Here is a 21,072-nt window from a genome sequence, read left to right as displayed (position 1 = left end):
CGGGGGGCGGGCGTTGGGCTGGGGGGGAGCCCGGCCCCCCCCCCCCCCCCCGGCTAAAAAACAAAAACCCCATCAAAAAAAAAAAAAAAAAAAAAAAAAAAAAATTGCTCTTTTGAGGGATGCAGGGTGCAGTGGCTCATGCCTGTAATTGCAACACTTTGAGACACTGGGCAATGGGATCACTTGAGCCCAGTTCGAGACCAACTTGGGCAACATAGTGAGACATTCTCTACAAAAAATTAAAATTACCTGGGCATAATAGGCATGTCCCTATAGTCCTAGCTACTCGGGAAACTGAGGTGTCGGATCGCTTGAGCCCAGGAGCTTGAGGCTATGTTGAGACATGATGACACTACTACACTCCAGCCTGGGTGACAAAGAGCTTCTAAAAAAAAAAAAAAAAGTTCCCAAAACACTGAAGAAATCTCTCCAAAAATATTCTGGTTTGGGGGCTGCCTGGTTAAAAAGATTGAGAACCGGCTTAAATACCTGATGGCTTAAAAAAAAAAAAAAAAAAGAAAGAAAAGCGGCCAATTGCAGATGTCTGTAATCCCAGTGCTTTGGGAGACAGAATTGGGTGGACTGCTTGAGCTCAGTTCAAGACCAGCCTAGGTAACATGGTAAAACTGTCTGTACTCTTACCAAAAATACAAAATTAGCTGGGCGTGGTGGTGTGCACCTGTAGTCCCAGCTATTTGGGAGGCTGAGGTGGGAGAATCCCTGCAGCCCAGGAAGTTTAGGCTGCAATGAGCTGTGATTGCACAATTGTACCACAGCCTGGCTGACAGAGTGAGACTGTCTGAAAAAATTGAGAGCTGCTGACTAACCAGACACAACTTTACCCCCACAGTATCCACAGGTTGGCACTGTCCTTGTGCTTTCCCTTCTTCCTCAAGGCGAATTGAAAAGCGAGATTTGGCCAGGTGCGGTGGCTCACGCCTGTAATCCCAGCACTTTAGGAGGCCGAGGCAGGCGGATCACCTGAGGTCACGAGTTTGAGATCAGCCTGACCAACATGTAGAAATCCCGTCTCTACTAAAAAAAAAAAAAAAAATGTGTATATATATATATATATATATACACACACACACACACACACACACACACACAAATTAGCTGGGCGCGGTGGCACATGCCTGTAATCCCAGCTACTTAGGAGGCTAAGGCAGGAGAATTGCTTGAACCCGAGGCGGAGGTTGCAGTGGGGAGATCCCGCTATTGCACTCCAGCCTGGACAGTAAGAGTGAAACTCCATCTCAAAACAAATAAAAAGCATAGATTATTTGGCTAGGCGCGGTGGCTCCCACCTATAATCCCACCACTTTGGGATCCTGAGGTCAGGAGATCGAGAACATCCTGGTTAACACCATGAAGCCCCATCTCTACTAAAATTACTAAAAATTAGCTGGGTGTGGTGGCACACGCCTGTAGTCCCAGCTACTCAGGAGGCTGAGGCAGGGAGAATGGCTTGAACCTAGGTGGTGGAAGTTGCAGTGATCTGGGATCATGCCACCACATTCCAGCCTGGGTGACAAGAACAAGACTCCACCTGCTGGTTAAAGTGAAGGTTTGCTTGAGCCCAAAAGCTTGAATTTGTAGTGAGCTTGTGATCATGTCACTGCACCGTAGGACTAGGCAAGAGGGAAACTTTAAAAAAAGCTCCAATGTAATGGTATTGTGCACACCAAGATGGATGCTCTGCTCAGATCAGGTTAGTCATTTAACATACTCCCTAGCAGGCAGACCCTGTCAGGTGTCCCTTCCAGTTCCAGGGACTTGAGGGAACATGAGAGGAAGCCAGTTTCCCATGGAAATTTACACACTGGTGCTAAGGAGACACATACAAACAGGACTATGTAATCAATCATTTTATTATTTTCATCAACAACCAATACAGCAACACAAATTGACAGCCACTCAAGGGAACCTTTTTTGTAGTTTAGAGCAACGCCCTGAATGAGCTACCTACATGGCACATAGTATTTGCAACATGCAAATGGAGACCTCAAGGCTCATGATGGGAATAGAAGGTGGCTCTATACAGAGGAACAGAAATGGAGTTATGGGAAGCTTGTGGGGAAAAGAAAGAGATCAGCCTGTTACTGTGTCTATATAGAAAGAAGTAGACATAAGAGACTCCATTTTGTTCTGTATTTGAGATGCTGTTAATCTGTGACCCTACTCCCAACCTTGTCCTTGCAAGAGACATGTGCTGTGGTGACTCAAGGTTTAATGGATTTTGGGCATGCAGGGTGTCTTTGTTCGTAGAAGCTAGGTATTGTCCAAGGTTTATCCCCATGTGATAGGATGAAACAATGTTGCTAAAAGGTTTATCTCAAGGCACAGGATTTTCTTTTAAACTTATTCATGTCACAGAGATCCTTGTTCTTACGTCTTACTGCTAATTTCCTCCCTAAAAACGATCCTATTGTCCTGCCACTCCCTTATCTTTAAGATGGTAAAGATAATTATCTATAAATGCTAAGGGAACTCAGAGGCCGGTGCTGGAGTGGGTCCTCTGTAAGCTGAGCGCCGGTCCCCTGGGCCCCCGCTTTTCTTTCTCTATACTTTGTCTCTGTGTCTTATTTCTTTTCTCAAGTCTCTCATTCCACCTGAGAAACACCCACAGGTGTGGAGGGGCAGGCCACCCCTTCAAAGCTCAATCAACAATTGGCAACAAGCTAGGTCAGTAGTTTGCCAAACTGGCCATCAATGCAGTGCCTGAGTTTTGGTTCTGGGCTTGGATCATGTAAGAAAGGCAGCAAAGTCTGGGTGCCAAGAATCACACCTACAATCCCAGCACTTTGGAAATCTGTGGTGGGAGGATCTCTTAAAGCCGGGGCCTTGAGCGCAGCCTTGGTAGTAAAACCAAGCCCTTGTATCTAAAAAACAAAAGGGCAGGTAGATTCCACAGAAATAATGTTGCAGGAAGGGGGTGATAAAATACAGAAACATCGACACACAGCAAACCCTCAACTGTTTCATTGGCTCCCAGTGTCTTAATCTGTGTCTGCTAACATTTTAAGGTACATCTAAAAGACCCCCTAAACCCAGCAAGCTTTTCATTTAAAATTCCTTCAGTGAGGTACATCTAGGGAAAAAGTCCCTAAAGTGTGCTGATAAATTAGGCTCCTTGAATGCTGCCTTGGAGTACGAAGTGCAGCATTAGACAGACTGCCTAAGCAAGCTGGGTAAAACCCAGTTACAAATAGCAAACTCCCAAGGGGTCACTTCCTTGTGCCAGGTAGACCCACCCAAAGGCATGATTCACAGTAAAACTTTGGAAAAAAAAAAGCAGCCACGCCATTAAGACGACTAAAATTATGCTGTGATAACTTCAACAGCTAGGTTATCCAAGGACTTGGAAAATTCACCTTCTGATGTCCTCCAAGACAGATTCCTGCAGAGGAAAAACAAAAGTTCTTATTGGATTGGAAAATATGAATGTGCACAATAGTTAACACTATGTAACCTAAGAGTAAAAGGTTGCTATTATAAAACCAGTTAAATATTTAAACAGATACCTACCATTTCTTATGCACCTTTTTCTTTACTCAGACCTGGAAAAATTAAAATCAATGTTTTCAACAAGTGATGATTACTCCCTTTCTTTGTATAGAAATATTTGTCATCCCTCAGACAGTTCCTTCTGGAACAAATCTTCCTCTTTTCCCCCAGCCAGTCCCAGTGGGTTCACCTTTACAGGCTCTGGGACTAGGACAGAGAGTAAGACGTGTGAAAGTTTCTTCATTGGGAATTTTTAGCATAGTCCACCTTACATTTAGGTTTACTCACCTGTAACTGCAGTCTGGAGTAACACCTAGTTTTCCTGCAAAATCAAGAAAAAAAAATGTAGTCTTGAGAGACTTTCATTCTACAGTACATTTTACAATCTCTCAACTATATCTGTTGCTTGGCAGACAGAAGTTTCAGGGCACATTTTAGAGGAAACACTACTTAGCCCAAGAACTTCCTATTGGCTGTAATGCCTCCTCAAATAACTTGTAATTTTTAGAAGTTGTCACTGGAAGGCAGGCTCACAGCTCAGAAAATACCTTTCAGTCACATTGATCAGACTGGGGCGGTATTCAACTCATCACTGGTGAGCAGGTGATCATCACTTGGTGGTCCAGGAGATCAAAGATTTGGGTTAAGCCAGTTCTATCTGTACACATCCACCCAGACCACAGTGCTATCACACACAAAAATCACAGAAAATTGTATATAGCAGCCATTGATGGCAGCTATTGCAAAGCCACTTACCCCAAACTCTTGAGTGCTAGAGAGAAGGTGCTGGCCCTGAAAGGAGGAAGACCAAGTCAGTAGTGCTTCTCCTATCCTGCATTAAGTTGTTCCCACGCATCATTCTTAGAAAATCAGATTTCAGAGTCTCAACAGCAAGTCATCAGCCGAACGAGATTCCATGTAAGTCATCATATATACAGGCCTAAAAAGGCAGTTTTTTTCTACTCTATATGCTGGATGCATTGAATACAGTGAAATTACTCACCTTAGAGCCAAAGAGGTTATTGGTTACTAACACCTAGAGAAAAACAAAACTGTGGGTCAAAGATTCCTCAGACATGGTTACCCCCCACTCCCTGCATTCTCCAATTTCTCAGGTGTTCATGTATTTTCACTGTCAGTCATAGTGAGCTAGTTTGATTCATCATAGAAACTGTCTACTGGGTGGCATAAGCAGTAAGGAGCAGCAAAAAAAAAAAAAAAAAAAAATCAACTAACCTCTCAGCTCTGAAGGTTTTTCAATGGTATATGGCAACAAGCTGGTCCTGAATCAAAAAAAATCAATCAATTAGCTAATTATCCCAAACAGCCAAAACTATTTTAGTTACGGTTGCTAGTGGACAAGCTAAGAAAAGGTAACCAAATGCCTCAGACAGCTTATGGAATAAGCTCTCATGCCCTTTTTCAGTTAATCCTGGTAGGTTCACAATTACTGGTTCCCAGGCTAGAACAGGGCTGAGGCAGGATGCTTCCTCCTCACTGGAGCTGAACCGTGGAAACCTACAACTGACAAGCATTCGTCTGACCCTGGGCAGATCAGTGGGCATCTATCTGAGAGAAAAAAGGGGAGGTCTGGAAACATCACTAAAGAGAACAAGAGGAACCAGAAAACTTTATGGTTTAAGCAGGCTTTGGTAACAAACATCAAGATGGCTAAGTTATCAATTAGATAATAGGCCCATAGAATTTAAAAAGCAACGTACTGTAAGATAGAGGCAGATTGTCATGAGGAATACCTGGAAAGCAAAGCAAATTAGTTATTTTAAGGTATTAGGATGGAATGAAACTTATTCAAAATCAACAACTGCCATCAGAACTCTAACATGCTATTAATTTTTGTACCTCACAGAACATCAGCTTATCAATTCAAATCATCTGACAGTAAAGTGATCGATATATGGATGAGGATAACAGCGCACCCTTACAAGAACTGTAGTACCGGGTTGCGATCTCGCTTCCCAGAAAATTATCTCAAGAGGAACAAGATGGAAGGCGCCAAAAAACAAAATTGCTTCCGCCGGCCACTTGTTCTCTTGTGAACATTTACAGAGATGACATACACCAATTTGAATAATTACCTGTATTCACCCTGGGAGGCAGCTGAATTCCTCAGGATAGATTATGAGATGCTGTAGACAACAGAGGAAGGCATTTTATGTACCTAAAAATAGTCATTCAAAGACCCCTGAAGACCTCGCTGTCACTTCTCAGTAGTAAGATGACATCACTTATAAGTTCAGCCATATGCTTGTCATTTTGTGTTCATCACGGAGTGGTTATCTAGCAAGGTCTCCTCTGTAAGATTATAAAAGCATGTACACCTACCTGGAACATTACTGTAACGCTGGCTTTGCAGAAAGATGGGTCTTGTCCCATTCCTTCACCAGTGAGCTCTTGTGGGCTAAACATCTGAAAAAATAACAGCCTTCACTAACACCTCAGACAAATCGACAAGTCCCTGACATTTATTGCGTACAGTGCTACTCAGAATTTTTGTGTTTTCTCCACTAATCCATCAGAAAGAGAGAGTTCAGTTTGTAAAATCATCCCCGTAGCAACTTCCACACACTCAACGAAAGAGCAGAGGTTAAGAAATGGCCATAAGAACTTACTGTAACATAGAGCTCTCTTCGATTCCAACGTGCGCGTAAACCCTGCAGACAAGAGTCCAAGAAGACAGTAGGTCAACACAGGGCATTTCGAAAACGCTATCTTCTGAGCCGACGGCTAAGTAGGAGGCTTGCAGGGCCCATCTCCTCAGAGTCACTTATCGTCACGGAGCTCAGTACAGGTCTGTGAAAAGGTCCTCATCATAGGGAGGGGACCCGCACGGCCCGCCATCGCCATCTTGTCCTTCACAAAGCCCCGCTGCTACTTAATTTAAGTCTCGAGGCCACCCACAAGACCTCACCCGCCAGTCACCCTGGCCACACAGCTACAACACAGAAGGCATAGCGCGTGCTATGCGATGTTCGCACAATCGTTCAAAATAAAAGAAACGGACAAAGCACAAAACACTGACAGCTACAAAGCTTACGAAATCACTTACCAGCGGCAGTAGAACAATGAGACCGAAATTGGCAGGGAGAGACGATTAAATACCATCCCGCAGAGGCCCACGGGATTTGGGGGCGGTGCTATGGCGAGCGCACGCGCATACGTTGACCGCATGCGACCCCGGGGAGTTGTGGGTAGAGAGTTCCAGGGAAGGAGGGCGTGGACAAAGCGCTACCCGAACTTGTGGCGCGAAAAGGGCGCGCATGCGTCCTACGGAACCACACCGACCGCATTGCGGCTTAGTTTTCTCACCCAGTGCATGTGGCAGGAGCGGTGAGATCACTGCCTCACGCGGATCCTGCACTGACGGTCACGACTGCTTACCCGCTAACCCTGTTCTGACCTCCCCCTTGCCCCCACACACCCGAAACCTGTGTGCAGGATCCGCCTCCATGGAGCTACAGCCTCCTGAAGCCTCGACCGCCGTCGTTTCGATTCCCCGCCAGCTGCCGGGCTCACATTCGGAAGCTGGTGTCCAGGGTCTCAGCGCGGGGGATGACTCAGGTACTGGATCCCGAGCTAAACTCGGGAGGAGGTCCCCTTTGGTGGAGCCATTTCGGGAAAGTAAGTCAGGGTGTAAGTGCTCCACTGAAGACAGGATCTGATTTTTTTCCTAACTGGTCCCCTATGTCCTGCCTTCTGGTGCGTTTTCTTTAGATCTTGGACTACTACGGGCCAACATTAGCTAACATTTATGGAGCACCGTTTTAAGCACACTGTATTAATCGATTAATCCATCAAAATCCCAAGAGCTAGGTAGGATGACAACCCCCATTTTATTAATGGGGAATCTTAAAGGGCTCCCGCGGTGCTGCCTGCTGCAACTCCTGCCTGATCACTATGGTTGCAGTCAGCTATAGACTGTTTTACTGAGACCGGACAGCATTAGTTCAGTCGTTCGTGGTAAACATCTACGTGTACAAGCACACTTTATAAACATTTTTTTTTTTTTTTTCCCGAGACAGAGTTTTGCTCTGTCACCCAGAGTGCAATGGCGGGATGTCGGTTCACTGCAACCTCTGCCTCCCAGGTTCAAGCGATTCTCCTTCCTCAGCCGCCTGAGTAGCTGGGATTACAGGCTCCCGCAATCATAAAGCCACGCTAATTTTTGTATTTTTAGGAGAGACGGGGTTTCATCACGTTGGCCAGGCTGGTCTCGAACTGCTGACCTGGTGACCTCCTGCCTCAGCCTCCCAAAGTGCTGGGATTACAGGCGTAGGCCACCACACCCGGCCTGGCTCAGCATTTTGGGAGGCCAAGGTGGGAGGATCTCTTGAACCCAAGAGTTCAAGACCAGCCTAAGCAACATAGTGAGAAACCGATACCCATCTCTACAGAAAAATAGAAAAAATTAGCCAGGAGCGGTGGTGCATGCCTGTAGCCTCAGCTACTTGGGAGGCTGAGGTGGGAGGATTGCTTGAGCCCAGGAATTTGAGGCTGTAAGTGAGTTGTGATCAAGCCACTGCACTGCACTCCAGCCTGGATGACTGAGTGAGACCCTGTCTCAAAAAAAAAAAAAAAAGTGGGACAGATAAACTATGGAAAATCAAGATGGCCCAGAGTAGACAGACAAGGCTGGGGAGGTTGTGAGTGGGAATGGTAGTTGGGAAATGCTTTATAGAGTGTCTGGGCCTGAAAGGGTTGAAAGACTCTGGAGGGGAATTCCGGTTAAAGAAACAACTGGAGCACAAGCTTGGTGCAAGAAAAAGAAGGAAGTGTGTGGCTACAATTCATGAAAGATGGGCAAAAGGGGAGTATTAGAATATAAAACTGGAATGTATTTCCTGGGGAAAGCCACATAAGCAGGACCTTGAGAGCAAAGCTAAATCACTTGAATCATAGATAGAAAAAAAAAACCAGGGAGAGTTTTTAAGTAGGAAAGTGATAAGACATGGGGGGATAAGATGGAGACAAGGTCATTAATTAGATTGCCATAGTAGTTTAGGCAAGAGGATTCAATACTAGCAAGTGTAACGGCAGTGGAAGTGGAAAAGAGGGGATTTGGGTTGGGGTCTCCAACTCACATACAGAAATCAGCTAAGTAATGTAGGTAAGTGAAATGAACTGAGTTGGGACTCTGGTGAACTGGGCAGCCCTTTCACAGCTCCAGCTGATTGTTGCCTTGTGACAGTATTGTCTCTGTGTGATCAGATAGTTTTCAAAAGAATCCAGAAGTCCAGAATTGTGTATTTACCCACTTAAAAATGTTGAGTTTAAATTTTTTTGGCCGGGCGCGGTGGCTCATGCCTGTAATCCTAGCACTTTGGGAGGCTGAAGTGGGCGGATCACCTGAGGTCAGGAGTTAGAGACCAGCATGGCCAACATGGAAACCCCTTCTCTACTAAAAATACAAAAATAAGCCGGGCGTGGTGTGGGTGCGGTGGCGGGCGATTGTAATCCCAGCTACTTAGGAGGGTGAGGCAGGAGAAGCGATTGAACCCAGGAGGTGGAAGTTGCAGTGAGCCATGATCACCCCACTGCACTCCAGGCTGGGGGACAAGAGCGAGTCTCAAAAACAAACAAACAAAAAACCGAAATATGCCTGTGGGCCAAAGGTGGCCCTCATTGTGAGTTTGCAACCTCTTGTGTAGTGACATAGAATCTACTAGAAAAGAGGGCATTTAAAAAAAAGTAGGCTGGGTAGAGCGGCTCACGCCTGTAATCCTGAAGGGGGCCAGCCCCTCCACACCTGTGGGTATTTCTCATCAGGTGGGACGAGAGACTGAGAAAATAAGACAGAGAGACAAAGTATAGAGGAAGAAAAGTGGGCCCAGGGGACCGACACTCAGCATAAGGAGGACCCGCACCGGCACCGGTCTCTGAGTTCCCTCAGCATTTATTGATCACTATCTCTACCATCTCGGTGAGGGGGATGTGGCAGGACTATAGGGTAATTGTGGGGAGAGGGTCAACAGGAAAACATGTGAGCAAAGGACTCTGTCATAAATAAGTTTAAGGAAAGGTGCTGTGCCTCGATGTGCATGTAGGCCAGATTTATGTTTGACTTTACACAAACATCTCAGTGCAGTAAAGAGCAGTATTGTCGGCCAGGCACGGTGGCTCACGCCTGTAATCCCAGCACTGTAATCTCAGCACTTTGGGAGGCCCAGACGGGCGGATCATGAGGTCAGGAGATGGAGACCATCCTGGCTAACATGGTGAAACCCTGTCTCTACTAAAGTACAAAAAAATTAGCTGGATGTGATGGCGCACACCTGTAGTCCCAGCTACTTGGGAGGCTGAGGCAGGAGAATGGAGGGAACCCGGGAGGCGGAGCTTGCAGTGAACTGAGATTGCACCACTGCACTCCAGCCTGGGTGACAAGGCAAGACTCCGTCTCAAAAAAAAAAAAAAGCAGTATTGCCGCCAGCATGTCTAACCTCCATCGATAAGGCAGTTTTCTCCTATCTCAGTAAATAGAATGTAATGTACCATCAGGTTTTATACCAAGACATTCCATTGCCCAGGGATGAGCAGGAGACAGATGCCTTCCTTTTATCTCAGCTGCAAAGAGGCCTTCCTCTTTCACTAATCCTCCTCAGCACAGACCCTTTATGGGTGTCTGGGGGACGGTCAGGTCTTTCCCTTCCCACGAGGCCATATCTCAGGCTGTCTCAGTGGGGAGAAACCTTGGACAATACCCAGGCTTTGTTGGGCAGCAGTCCCTGCGGCCTTCCGCGGTGCATTGTGTCCCTGGGTACTCGAGACTGGAGACTGGAGAATGGCGGTGACTTTTACCAAGCATACTGCCTGCAAACACATTTTTAACAAAGCACATCCTGCACAGCCCTAAATCCATTAAACCTTGAGTCAATACAGCACATGTTTCTGCGAGCACAGTGTTGGGGCTAGGGTTACAGATTAATAGCATCTCAAGGCAGAAGAATTTTTCTTAGTACAGATCAAAATGGAATTTCTTATGTCTTCCTTTTTTACATAGACACAGTAACAGTCTGATCTCTTTTTTCTTTCCCCCACATAATCCCAGCACTTTGGGGGGCCAAGGCAAGCAGCGTGCTTGAGCCTAGGAGTTTGAGACCAGCCTGGGCAACATACGGAGACCCGTCTCTGCAAAAATAAAAATTAGCTGAGTGTGGTGGTGCATGTGTATAGTCCCAGTTCTGGGGGAGGCTGAGGTAGGGAGGATTGCTTGAGCCCAGGAGTTCAAGGCTGCAGTGAGCTTTAATTGTGCAACAAATAGAGACCCTGTCTCAAAAAAAAAAGAGGGTTTCACTCTTGGTCACTGTAACCTCAAACTCCTGGCCTCAAGCAATCCTCTGGGCTGAGCTGGGAGTACAGGCACTGGCCACTATGCCCAGCTAATTTATTTTACTTTTTGTATAGACAGAGGTCTTGCTGTGTTGCCCAGGCTGGTCTCAAACTCCTGGGCTCAGGTGATTCTCCAGCCTTGGCCTCCCAAAGCAATCTGTAGGTAACAGACTTAGTCTGACTTCCTGGCTCTGACTTCTTCCCTTCTAGTTCATTCTCCACATTGTAGCCAGAGCGATCTTTACAAATAAAAACTCTAGGCCGGGCGCGGTGGCTCAAGCCTGTAATCCCAGCACTTTGGGAGGCCGAGACGGGCGGATCACGAGGTCAGGAGTTCGAGACCATCCTGGCTAACACGGTGAAACCCCGTCTCTACTAAAAATACAAAAAAACTAGCCGGGTGAGGTGGCGGGCGCCTGTAGTCCCAGCTACTCGGGAGGCTGAGGCAGGAGAATGGCATAAACCTGGGAGACAGAGCTTGCAGTGAGCTGAGATCCGGCCACTGTACTCCAGCCTGGGTGACAGAGCGAGACTCCGTCTCAAAAAAAAAAAAAAAAAAAAAAAAAACTCTGGTCTGTCGGGCACGATGGCTCACGCTGGGAGGCCTAGGTGGGTGGATCACTTGAGGTTGGGAGTTTGAGACCAGCCGGACCAACATGGAGGAACCTTGTCTCTACTAAAAATACACAATCAGCCAGGCATGGTCGCGCATGCCTGTAATCCCAGCTACTCAGCAGGCTGAGGCAGGAGAATGACTTGAGGAAGGCGGAGGTTGCGGTGAGCTGAGATTGAGCCACTGCACTCCAACCTGGCCTACAAGAGCGAAACCTCTCTCTCAAAAAAAAAAAAAAAGTCTGGTCAGGTCTCACTTCCGCTCACAATCCTTCAGTGCCTCTCCATTGTCTTTAAGCTATAGCCCAACTTGATCAATACAGCCATTAAGAAGTGCTGCTAGACCGGGCACGTAATTCCAGCACTTTGGGAGGCCGAGGCGGGCAGATCACTTGAGGTCAGGAGTTCAAGACCAGCCTGGGCAACGTGGTGAAATTGTGTCTCTACTAAAAATGCAACAATTAGCTGGACATGTTGGAGTGTGCCTGTAATCTCAACTACTTGGGAGGCTGAGACATGAGAATTGCTTGAACCCGGGAGGTGGAGATTGTGATGAGCTGAGATCACCCCATTGAACTCCAGCCTGGGCGACAGAGTGAGACTCTGTCTCAAAAAAAAAAAAAAGGAAAAAAAAAAAAGCCCTGCTTCTAACGGCCAATGGCTCACACCTGTAACCCCAGCACTTTGGGAGGCCAAGGTGAGAGGGTCCCTTGAGGCCAGAGGTTTGAGACCAGCCTGGGCAACATAGTAAGACGAAACCCCCATCTCTACAGGAAAAAGAAGCCCTGCCTCCCTATCACCACTGCTCCCCCAAGCCTAATCTACCCCTTCCCACCCACAATAAACTCCTTGGGGTTTGATTCAATGTGGGTAAATCATCCTGCTATCTCTATTGTCTAGCAGAATACAATTCACAAATAGGACTCAATATACATTTATTAGTTACCTTCATAAGTTTTTTTCAGTTTGCCTTTTTATGTTGGGAATTTTATAAATTTTCAAATGATCATTTCTCAGCCAATTCATTGACTGTCTTACCAAATGATTTTGCTAGTAGCGAGGTCTGGAAAGTGTTTGTTCAAGGGGCAACACTGCCCCCACCTGGCAGCAAGAGGCACTGCCTCAATTAATGGAGGGGAAGGATATGCAAATAACCAGTGCTTGGCAGGGAACTGGTAGACATGACAGTGGAAAAAAGGCTCAATTTCTTTTTGAGGTGGAGTCTTACTCTGTTCCCCAGGCTGCAGTGCAGTGGCTTGATCTCAGCTCACTGCAACCTCTGCCTCCCAGCTTAACGCAATTCTCTTGCCTCAGCCTCCTGGGTAGCTGGGATTACAGGTGCCCACCACCACTCCCGGCTGATTTTTGATTTTTGTATTTTTAGTAGAGACAGGGTTTCACCATGTTGGTCAGGCTGGTCTCGAACTCCTGACCTCAAGTGATCAGACTGGCTCGGCCTCCCAAAGTGTTGGGATTACAGGCGTGAGCCACCACACTGGGCCTCAATTTCTTTTTGAACTAGGATCTCACTCTGTCGTCTAGGCTGGAATGCAGTGTGTGATCACGGCTCACTGCAGCGTTGAACTCCTGAGCTCAGAGGATCCTCCCACCTCAGCCTCCTGAGTAGCTGGGACTGTAGGCATGTGCCATCACACCCAGCTAATTCTTTAATTTTTTGGAGTGTGACAGTGCCTCACTATGGTGCCTAGGCTGGTCCCCAACTCCTGGGCTCAAGTGACCAAATTGCTGGGAAACAGGCATGAGCCACTGTACCTGGCCCAAAAGAAATAGCATAGAATTTCCTGGGTTGTGGAGGAGTGTGGCATTGAGGTGGTCTTCCAGGGAAGAGGTACTTTTACAACTGCGGTGGGTACCATGGGTGTCTGGGCTATCTGCTCATGCAGTGTACTAATGTTTTCTGGTTGTGCTTTCAGCTTCATCCTGGATATACCATTTCCATCTTAATGTCTGACTAAAGGGTCTGTCTGACTTTGTGACTAGATAGGTCTGACAAGACCCAATTCATAATGGGGCAGTTCTGGATGCTTCATAGTCAAGCTTTCCAGTAACAGCCTTGACGCTGTTTCTCAAAAGGCACCTACTTCCCTGCTTTGGACAGCTTGGTCTTGCTCCAGAATCTCAGGGACTCGCATTGTGCTTTTGCCATAGGAGCTTGCCATAAGTTCTCCACTGCATCTTTTTTTTCGCTACTGATACTTTGGCTCCCCCAGGATCTGCTGGGTTGCATGGCTTAAGTGGCAAGGCCATGTGCATTGCAGCCTAGACTAGGTGCAGAGCTGTTTCCTACTCACAGTTTGAGTCAAAGTTGGCAGCTTACCCAGTATGTGGGCTGGAGATATATTTCTAGGTATGGATGTGATAGACACCACACCCATGCATCCTTTTTGTCTTTAGTGGTGGTACTGATCTCTGTCCCTCCCCAGGATGTGATACTGCTTTTGATTTACTATCATGGCTGAAGAGAGGGAGGGGTTTTAGAGAGCTCTTTGTCTGTCCCACTATGATAGCTCTTATCTCTTAGGCCAAGGACCCAATGTGATTACTTCAACTCCTAAGTATATCAGTCCTGTTAAATGTTGTTGTTGTTGTTTTTTTTTTTTTTTTTGAGATGGAATGTGCTGGCTTGCAGTGGTGCCATCTGGCCTCACTGCAACTTTCACCTTCCGAGTTCAAGCAATTCTTGGACCTCAGCCTCCCAAGCAGCTGAGACTACAGGTGTACACCACCATGCCTGGCTAATTTTTTTGTTTGTTTATTTTTTTGTTTTGAGATAGAGTCCCACTCTGTCACCCAGGCTGGAGTGCAGTACTACAACCTCTACCTCCTGGGTTCAAGCAATTCTTCTGCCTCAGCCTCCCATGCCCAGCCCCCGTTTAAACACTTGGACCTGAGGAAATGACTAGTGATGGGTCCATGGACAAGCAGACTTACTGTCAGCTAGTAAGTTTTGGCTAAGACTTCAGTTACTGCCTGACACCTGTAAGTCCCCAGTCTAATGCAGGGATCATGGTGATGCTTTGGGTTTCCAGGTCTCAATGTCAGTTCAGATCTTGTGCCCCAAATCCTCAAAGTGTTTAGGCATTTCCCTTTACCCAATTGTCTGAGTAGGTGGTATGTTGACATACTCCCTTTTAGGAGGAACTGGCGGAACCATTACAATTTTAGCATCCTTTCCTAGGGATTTGGGCACCTCTTCAGTAATTGAGTTTTGGATGTGAAAGTCGGTTCAGCCAGGTGCGGTGACTCATGCCTGTAATCCCAGCACTTTGGGAGGCCAAGGCGTTCAGATCACTTGAAGTCGGGGGTTTGAGACCAGGTTGGCCAACGTGGTGAAACCCCATCTCTACTAAAAATACAAAAATTAGCTGGGCGTGGTGGCGTGTGCCTGTAATCCCAGCTACTAGGGAGACTGAGGCGGGAGAGTCCCTTGAACCCTGGAGGTGGAGGATGTTGCAGTGAGCCTAGATTTAAAAAGTTGGCTCAGATCCAGGAGCCGAATGAAGGATTTTGACTGTGTATTGTGGTGATGGCCCGTAGCTGCCTCTTCCTCTTCTATTCTTGCCTTTTTCTCTTTGTAGATGTGTAGTAGCATCCTTTTTGGCTATCCACATATTTTTCCCCTAAGGATGCCATGCTCTATTGTATCCACAACTCTGAATTGAACTCCCCATGGCTACCTACCCCTGCAACATTGCCAGTTTTATGGTAGTTGCATATTTCTGGCTTTTGGCAGCTAAGCAATGCTATCTGGCCTCTGTTATGTGTTGAAAGATATTTCTCCATATATCTTGAGTAACTCAGCTCTGTGACTGCTTCTCCTGTCATCAGCTGTGGACTGCTCAGAAGCCACCACTGAATTTCTAAGTGATGCTGATGCCCACCGATGTCACCAGTGTTTTCCTGATGGTTTTGTAAATGTGTCCTTTGGGTCCTTTCTTGGAACACTATTCTCTGGTCTCACATTGTACAGTACAGTATGTTTATCTATTCCAGCATGCCTACTTTTTTCAGTCACTTTTTTTTTTTTTTTGGTTGGGGGATGGAGTTTCACTCTTGTCGCCCAGGCTGGAGGGCAATGGTGCGATTTCGGCTCATTGCAACCTCCACCTCCCGGGTTTAAGAGATTCTCTTGCCTCAGCCTCCTGAGTAGCTGGGATTACAGGTTCCTGCTACCATGCCCAGCTAATTTTTGTATTTTTAGTAGAGATGGGGTTTCACCATGTTGGCCATGCTGGTCTTGACCTCCTGACCTCAGGTGATCCACCCTGATGGGAATGTTAATTATAGTAGTTTCTTTGCTTTTTTTTGTGGGAGGGGTCTTACTCTATTGCCCAGGCTGGAGTGCAGTGGTACGATCTTGGCTCACTGTAACCTCTATCTCCTGAGTCCAAGCTATTCTCGTGCCTCAGCCTCCCAAGTAGCTGGGATTACAGGTTTGTGCCACCAAACCTGGCTAATTTTTGTATTTTTAATAGAGATGGGCCTTCACCATGTTGGCCAGGTTGGTTGCAAGCTCCTGACCTCAGGTAATCTGCCCTCCACAGCCTCCCAAAGTGCTGAGATTACAAGGTGAGCCACCACATCCGGCCATGCTTTTTTGGTCTGTGAGCAAGAATAGTATCTGTTCTTATCCTCTAACATCTCATCAGTTCTGTAATTGAGGATACTTTATCAGGTGGATTTTTGGAACAGGGAGATGGAACAAAAGCTTGCTCATCCTTTTTACAAGTCAATATAGTATTGCAGTACCTCCATGAATGCTATGGTTCTCCCTTTTGGGGTAGATGTCAGTTAAAATGCAGACTGTTGCATTCCACTGTATCTTTTGGTTTCTGGAAAAAACTTTAAGGTGAATCTGCTCGTTTTCTTTTTCTTTCTCTTTCTTTTTTCTTTTTCTTTCTTTCTTTCTTTTTTTTTTTTTTTTTTGAGACGGAGTTTCTTGTTACCCAGGCTGGAGTACGATGGACCAATCTCGGGTCACCACAACTTCCGCCTCCCGGGTTCAAGTGATTCTCCTGCCTCAGCCTCCTGAGTAGCTGGGATTACAAGCATGCGCCACCACAATCGGCTAATTTTTTGTATTTTTAGTAGAGATGGGGTTTCTCCATATTGGTCAGGCTGATCTTGAACTTCTGACCTCAGGTGATGTGCCCACCTCGACCTCCCAAAGCGTTGGGATTACAGGCGTGAGCCACCGCACCCGGCCTATTTCCTTTTTTTTTTTTTTTTTTTTTTTGAGACGGAGTCTTGCTCTGTCGCCAGGCTGGAGTGCAGTGGCCTGACCTCGGCTCACTGCACTCTCCGCTCCGGAGTTCAAGCGATCCTCCTGCTTCAGCCTCCCGAGTAGCTGGGATTACAGGTGTGCGCCATCACACCCAGCTAATTTTTGTGTTTTTGGTAGAGACGGGGTTTCACCATGTTGGCCAGGATGGTCTCCATCTCCTGACCTTGTGATCTGCTCGCCTCGGCCTCCCAGAGTGCTGGAGTTACAGGCGTGAGCCACCATGCCTGGCCGCTTCCCTTTTTCTTTACATTTAATTTAATTTAAAAAATTAAGATGTTTGTCTCAGCCTGTTGCCCAGGCTGGTCCCAAACTCTTGGCCACCAGCAATCCTCCCACCTCAGCCTTTCAAAGTGCTGGGATTATAGGCATGAGCCACCATGCCTGGCCTGTTTTTTTCTTTAACATTATGTTTTTGACACATTTTGCCTATCTTTTATGTCCTGGTTCTTTCAGATTTAGTCATTTCTAGTATTCTAGTTAGAAATTTTCTACAAATTATCTTACAAATGTTCTACAAATTATGTAAAAAAACAAAATTTTTTTTTTGAGACAGTCTCACTCTTGTTGCCCAGGCTGGAATGCAATGGCATGATCTTGGCTCACTGCAAACTCCTCCACCCAGGTTCAAGCAATTCGTCTGCCTCAGCCTCCTGAGTAGCTGCGATTACAGGCTCCTGCCTCCACGCCCAGCTAATTTTTGTATTTTTAGTAGAGACGGGGTTTCACTGTGTGGTCCAGGCTGGTTTCAAATTCCTGACCTCAGGTGATCTGTCTGCCTTGACCTCCCAAAGTGCTAGGATTACAGGTGTGAGCCACCACGCCTAGCCTATTTTTCAAGTTTCCAAATTTTTACTACTATAACCAGTGCTGCAGTGAAATCTTTTATATATTGCTTTGTGTACATGTGTGAGAGTTTCTCTAGGATATGAATCTATCTAGGACTGTTGCTGGTTAAAAGGGCATCTTCATTCTATAGGCAGTTGCAAATTTTTTCCTAGACCGAATGTACCAAATAATGTTGCCACTTATGCAATTTGTATCCTCCTAATCACTTTGTTTAGTCAGATGTTTTAATATTGCCAATCCGATGGACATGAAGTTCTATCTTCTTGCCATTTTAATTTGCACTTTCCAGATTACTAATGAGGTTCTGTAATCTTTACATTCTTTTGTATATCTAATTTTGTGAATTGGGTTTTTTTTTTTTAAGACAGAGTCTCATTCTGTCGCCCAGGCTGGAGTGCAGTGGTGTAATTTCTGTTCACTGCAATCTCTGCCTCCCGTGTTCAAGTGAATCTGCTGCCTCAGCCTCCCGAATAGCTGGGACTACAGGCGTGCACCACCACGTCCTGCTAATTTTTGTATTTTTAGTAGAGACAAGATTTCACCGTGTTAGCCAGGCTGGTCTCGAACTCCTGACCTCAAGTTATCCACCCACCTTGGCCTCCCAAAGTGCTAGGATTGCAGGTGTGAGCCACCGTGCCTGGCCTGAATTGGCTATTTCTATTATGTGATTAGAATAGAATTTCTATTCAGTGATTTTTTTTCTTGCTGAAGTATTGTGCTTTTTCTTACTGATTTTTAGTGATAATTTGTATGTTTCATCTACTTTGTTAGTTGTATTAGTTTCAGATAGTATGTCTTCTATTTGTGGCTTGTCTTTTCAGTTTGTTATGGCAAGTTGTAGATGCATAATTTTTTCTCTTTTAATGTTGCAAAATTTTTTTGTCTTTTTCTTAATGGTTTATTCTTTTGTGTGTGTTTTTTTTTTTTTCATTTTTTGAGTTGGAGTCTTGCTCTGTTGCCCAGGCTGGAGTGCAGTAGTGAGATCTTGGCTCACTGCAACCTCTGCCTCCCAGGTTCAAGCTGTTCTTCTGCCTCAGTCTCCTGAGTAGCTGGGATTACAGGTGCCTGCCACCATGCCCAGCTAATGTTTGTATTTTTATTTTATTTTATTTTATTTTTTGAGACGGAGTCTCTCTCTGTTTTTCCAGGCTGGAGTGCAGTGGCGCGATCTCAGCTCACTGCAAGCTCTGCCTCCCAGGTTCATGCCATTCTCCTGCCTCAGCCTCCTGAGTAGCTGGGACTACAGGCGCCTGCCACCACGCCCGGCTAATTTTTTATATTTTTAGTAGAGACAGGGTTTCACCGTGTTAGCCAGGATGGTCTCGAACTCCTGACCTTGTGATCCACCCGCCTCGGCCTCCCAAAGTGCTGGGATTACAGGCATGAACCATCGCACTTGGCCTCAGATATTCTTATTTTCTTCTAAAATTTTATTTATTTATTTATTTATTTTTGAGACAGAGTCTCGCTTTGTCGCCAGGCTGGAGTGCAGTGGCGCAATCCTGGCTCACTGCGACCTCCGCCTCCCGGGTTCAAGCGATTCTCCTGCTTCAGGCTCCCAAGTAGATGGGACTATAGGCGCGCGCCAACATGCCCAGCTAATTTTTGTATTTATTTATTTATTATTATGTTTTTGAGACGGAGTCTCGCTCTGTCGCCCGGGCTGGAGTGCAGTGGCCGGATCTCAGCTCACTGCAAGCTCCGCCTCCCGGGTTTACGCCATTCTCCTGCCTCAGCCTCCAGAGTAGCTGGGACTACAGGCGCCCACCACCTCGCCCGGCTAGCTTTTTGTGTTTTTTTTAGTAGAGACGGGGTTTCACCGTGTTAGCCAGGATGGTCTCGATCTCCTGACCTCGTGATCCACCCGTCTCGGCCTCCCAAAGTGCTGGCATTACAGGCTTGAGCCACCGCGCCCGGCCAATTTTTGTATTTTTAGTAGAGATGGGGTTTCACCATGTTGGCCAAGATGGTCTCGATCTCTTGACCTTGTGATCCGCCCGCCTTGGCCTCCCAAAGTGCTGGGATTACAGGTGTGAGCCACCATGCCCGGCCAATTTGATTACTTAGAATATAATTGTGTGATTGGTGTGAAGTAGTGATCTAATTTTATTTCTTATAGTGCCATTTGGTAAATAGTTCATTCTTTCCCCAGTGATTATATTATCTCTGTCATATATTGTTTCAAGTATGCATGGGTTATTTTTAGGCTCTGTTTTCTGTTCCATTGGACATTTGCCCATCCCTGTGTTTTTAGCATACTATGATTGTTACTTTATACATAATTATTATTGTTATTTTTTTTGTAGAGTTGGGGTCTCACTGTGTTGCCCAGACTGGTCTCGACCTCTTGGCCTCAAGCAATCCTCCTCCCTCAGCTTCCCAGAATGCTGAGATTACAGGTAATTATTATTATTATTATTATTTGAGATGAAGTCTTGCTCTGTTGCCCAGGCTGGAGTGCACTGGCATGATCTTGGCTCACTACAAGTTCCGCCTCCCAGGTTCAAGTATTTCTCCTGCCTCAGCCTCCCGAGTAGCTGGGACTACAGGTGCATGCCACCATGCCTAGATAATTTTTTTATTTTTAGTAGAGACGGAGTTTCACCATATTGGCCAGGCTGGTCTCAAACTCCTGACCTGTGATCCGCCCACCTCGGCCTCCCAAAGTGCTGGGATTACAGGCATGAGCCACCGTGCCCAGCCTGATTACAGGTAATTATTACTTTAGCAAATAACATGCCTGCTGCCTGGTAGGACTTGTCCTTTTTTGTTGTTTTTTGGTATGGGGTCTTGCTCTGTTGCTCAGGCTGCAGTGCAGCGGTGTGATCTTGGCTCATTGCAACCTCTGCCTCCCAGGTTCAAGCAATTCTGCCTCAGCCTCCCAAGGAGCTGGGATTTCAGGCTTCTGCCACCATGCCTGGCTAATTTTTTGTATTTTTAGTAGAGACAGGGTTTTGCCATGTTGACCAGCCTGATCTCCAACTCCTGATCTCAGGTGATCTGCCTGTCTCGGCCTCCCAAAGTGCTGGGATTACAGGCGTGAGCCACTGTGCCCAACCATACTTTATCTATTATTATTATTATTATTATTGTTATTATTATTATTTGTAGAGACGGGGTCTGACTGTGTTGCCCAGGCTGGTCTTCAATTCTTGGCCTCAAGTGATCCTCCTGTCTCAGCTTCCAAGAATGCTGAAGTTACAGGTAATTATTATTTTAGCAAATACATGCTTGCTATCTGGTAGAATTTGTCTTTAAAAATATGACTTTTTTTTCTTTTTCTTTTTCTTTTTTTTTTTTTTTGAGACAGAGTCTCGCTCTGTCTCCCAGGCTGGAGTGCAATGGCGTGATCTCAGCTCACTGCAAGCTCCACCTCCCAGGTTCACACCATTCTCCTGCCTCAGCCTCCCGAGTAGCTGGGACTACAGGCGCCCGCCACCACGCCCTCCTAATTTTTT

The 21,072-nt window shown here is 46.2% G+C and overlaps 1 protein-coding gene, 1 long non-coding RNA gene and 9 other non-coding genes across 18 annotated transcripts in view; 2 read left to right on the top strand and 9 right to left on the bottom strand.

Moving 5' to 3' along the window:
- Positions 1-2,998: 2,998 nt before the first annotated feature.
- On the bottom strand, positions 2,999-6,595 carry LOC112605739. Of its 5 annotated transcripts, XR_003115558.1 has the most exons (9): positions 6,138-6,595; positions 5,851-5,934; positions 5,604-5,654; positions 5,229-5,261; positions 4,744-4,790; positions 4,264-4,543; positions 3,796-3,829; positions 3,529-3,560; positions 2,999-3,400 (listed from the first exon to the last, which is right to left on the bottom strand). It is a non-coding gene; the product is annotated as an uncharacterized LOC112605739 (long non-coding RNA). The 5 variants fall into 5 exon arrangements; XR_003115557.1 differs by having other exon boundaries at positions 4,264-5,261; XR_003115556.1 differs by having other exon boundaries at positions 4,264-5,261; positions 5,851-6,590.
- LOC112607473 lies at positions 3,631-3,756 on the bottom strand. Its single transcript, XR_003115814.1, has one exon. It is a non-coding gene; the product is annotated as a small nucleolar RNA SNORD22 (small nucleolar RNA).
- Positions 4,039-4,107, bottom strand: LOC112607470. Its single transcript, XR_003115811.1, has one exon. It is a non-coding gene; the product is annotated as a small nucleolar RNA SNORD31 (small nucleolar RNA).
- Positions 4,372-4,441, bottom strand: LOC112607469. The gene has a single exon (XR_003115810.1). It is a non-coding gene; the product is annotated as a small nucleolar RNA SNORD30 (small nucleolar RNA).
- Positions 4,614-4,678, bottom strand: LOC112607464. Its single transcript, XR_003115806.1, has one exon. It is a non-coding gene; the product is annotated as a small nucleolar RNA SNORD29 (small nucleolar RNA).
- LOC112607474 lies at positions 4,889-5,010 on the bottom strand. Its single transcript, XR_003115815.1, has one exon. It is a non-coding gene; the product is annotated as a small nucleolar RNA SNORD22 (small nucleolar RNA).
- On the bottom strand, positions 5,331-5,405 carry LOC112607466. Its single transcript, XR_003115807.1, has one exon. It is a non-coding gene; the product is annotated as a small nucleolar RNA SNORD28 (small nucleolar RNA).
- LOC112607467 lies at positions 5,728-5,799 on the bottom strand. The gene has a single exon (XR_003115808.1). It is a non-coding gene; the product is annotated as a small nucleolar RNA SNORD27 (small nucleolar RNA).
- LOC112607468 lies at positions 6,005-6,080 on the bottom strand. Its single transcript, XR_003115809.1, has one exon. It is a non-coding gene; the product is annotated as a small nucleolar RNA SNORD26 (small nucleolar RNA).
- A 114-nt stretch (positions 6,596-6,709) lies between the features above and the next one.
- SLC3A2 (solute carrier family 3 member 2) overlaps positions 6,710-21,072 on the top strand; it is a 30,517-nt gene continuing 16,154 nt past the window's right edge. Inside the window, exons 1-3 of one of the 4 annotated variants that reach the window (XM_025355564.1) lie at positions 6,729-7,086; positions 19,921-20,013; positions 20,726-20,818. In XM_025355564.1, the coding sequence (XP_025211349.1) occupies positions 6,786-7,086; positions 19,921-20,013; positions 20,726-20,818 (487 nt within the window). In that variant the 5' untranslated portion in view covers positions 6,729-6,785. Of the gene's footprint in view, positions 7,087-19,920; positions 20,014-20,725; positions 20,819-21,072 lie in introns of all 4 variants that reach the window. The other 3 variants (XM_025355565.1, XM_025355562.1, XM_025355563.1) reach the window with 3 other exon arrangements.
- LOC112607536 lies at positions 16,074-16,260 on the top strand. The gene has a single exon (XR_003115861.1). It is a non-coding gene; the product is annotated as a U2 spliceosomal RNA (small nuclear RNA).

The sequence above is a fragment of the Theropithecus gelada genome, chromosome 14 (assembly GCF_003255815.1).
Source record: "Theropithecus gelada isolate Dixy chromosome 14, Tgel_1.0, whole genome shotgun sequence".
Classification (NCBI taxonomy): domain Eukaryota; kingdom Metazoa; phylum Chordata; class Mammalia; order Primates; family Cercopithecidae; genus Theropithecus; species Theropithecus gelada.
This window is presented reverse-complemented; position numbering and strand designations above follow the sequence as displayed.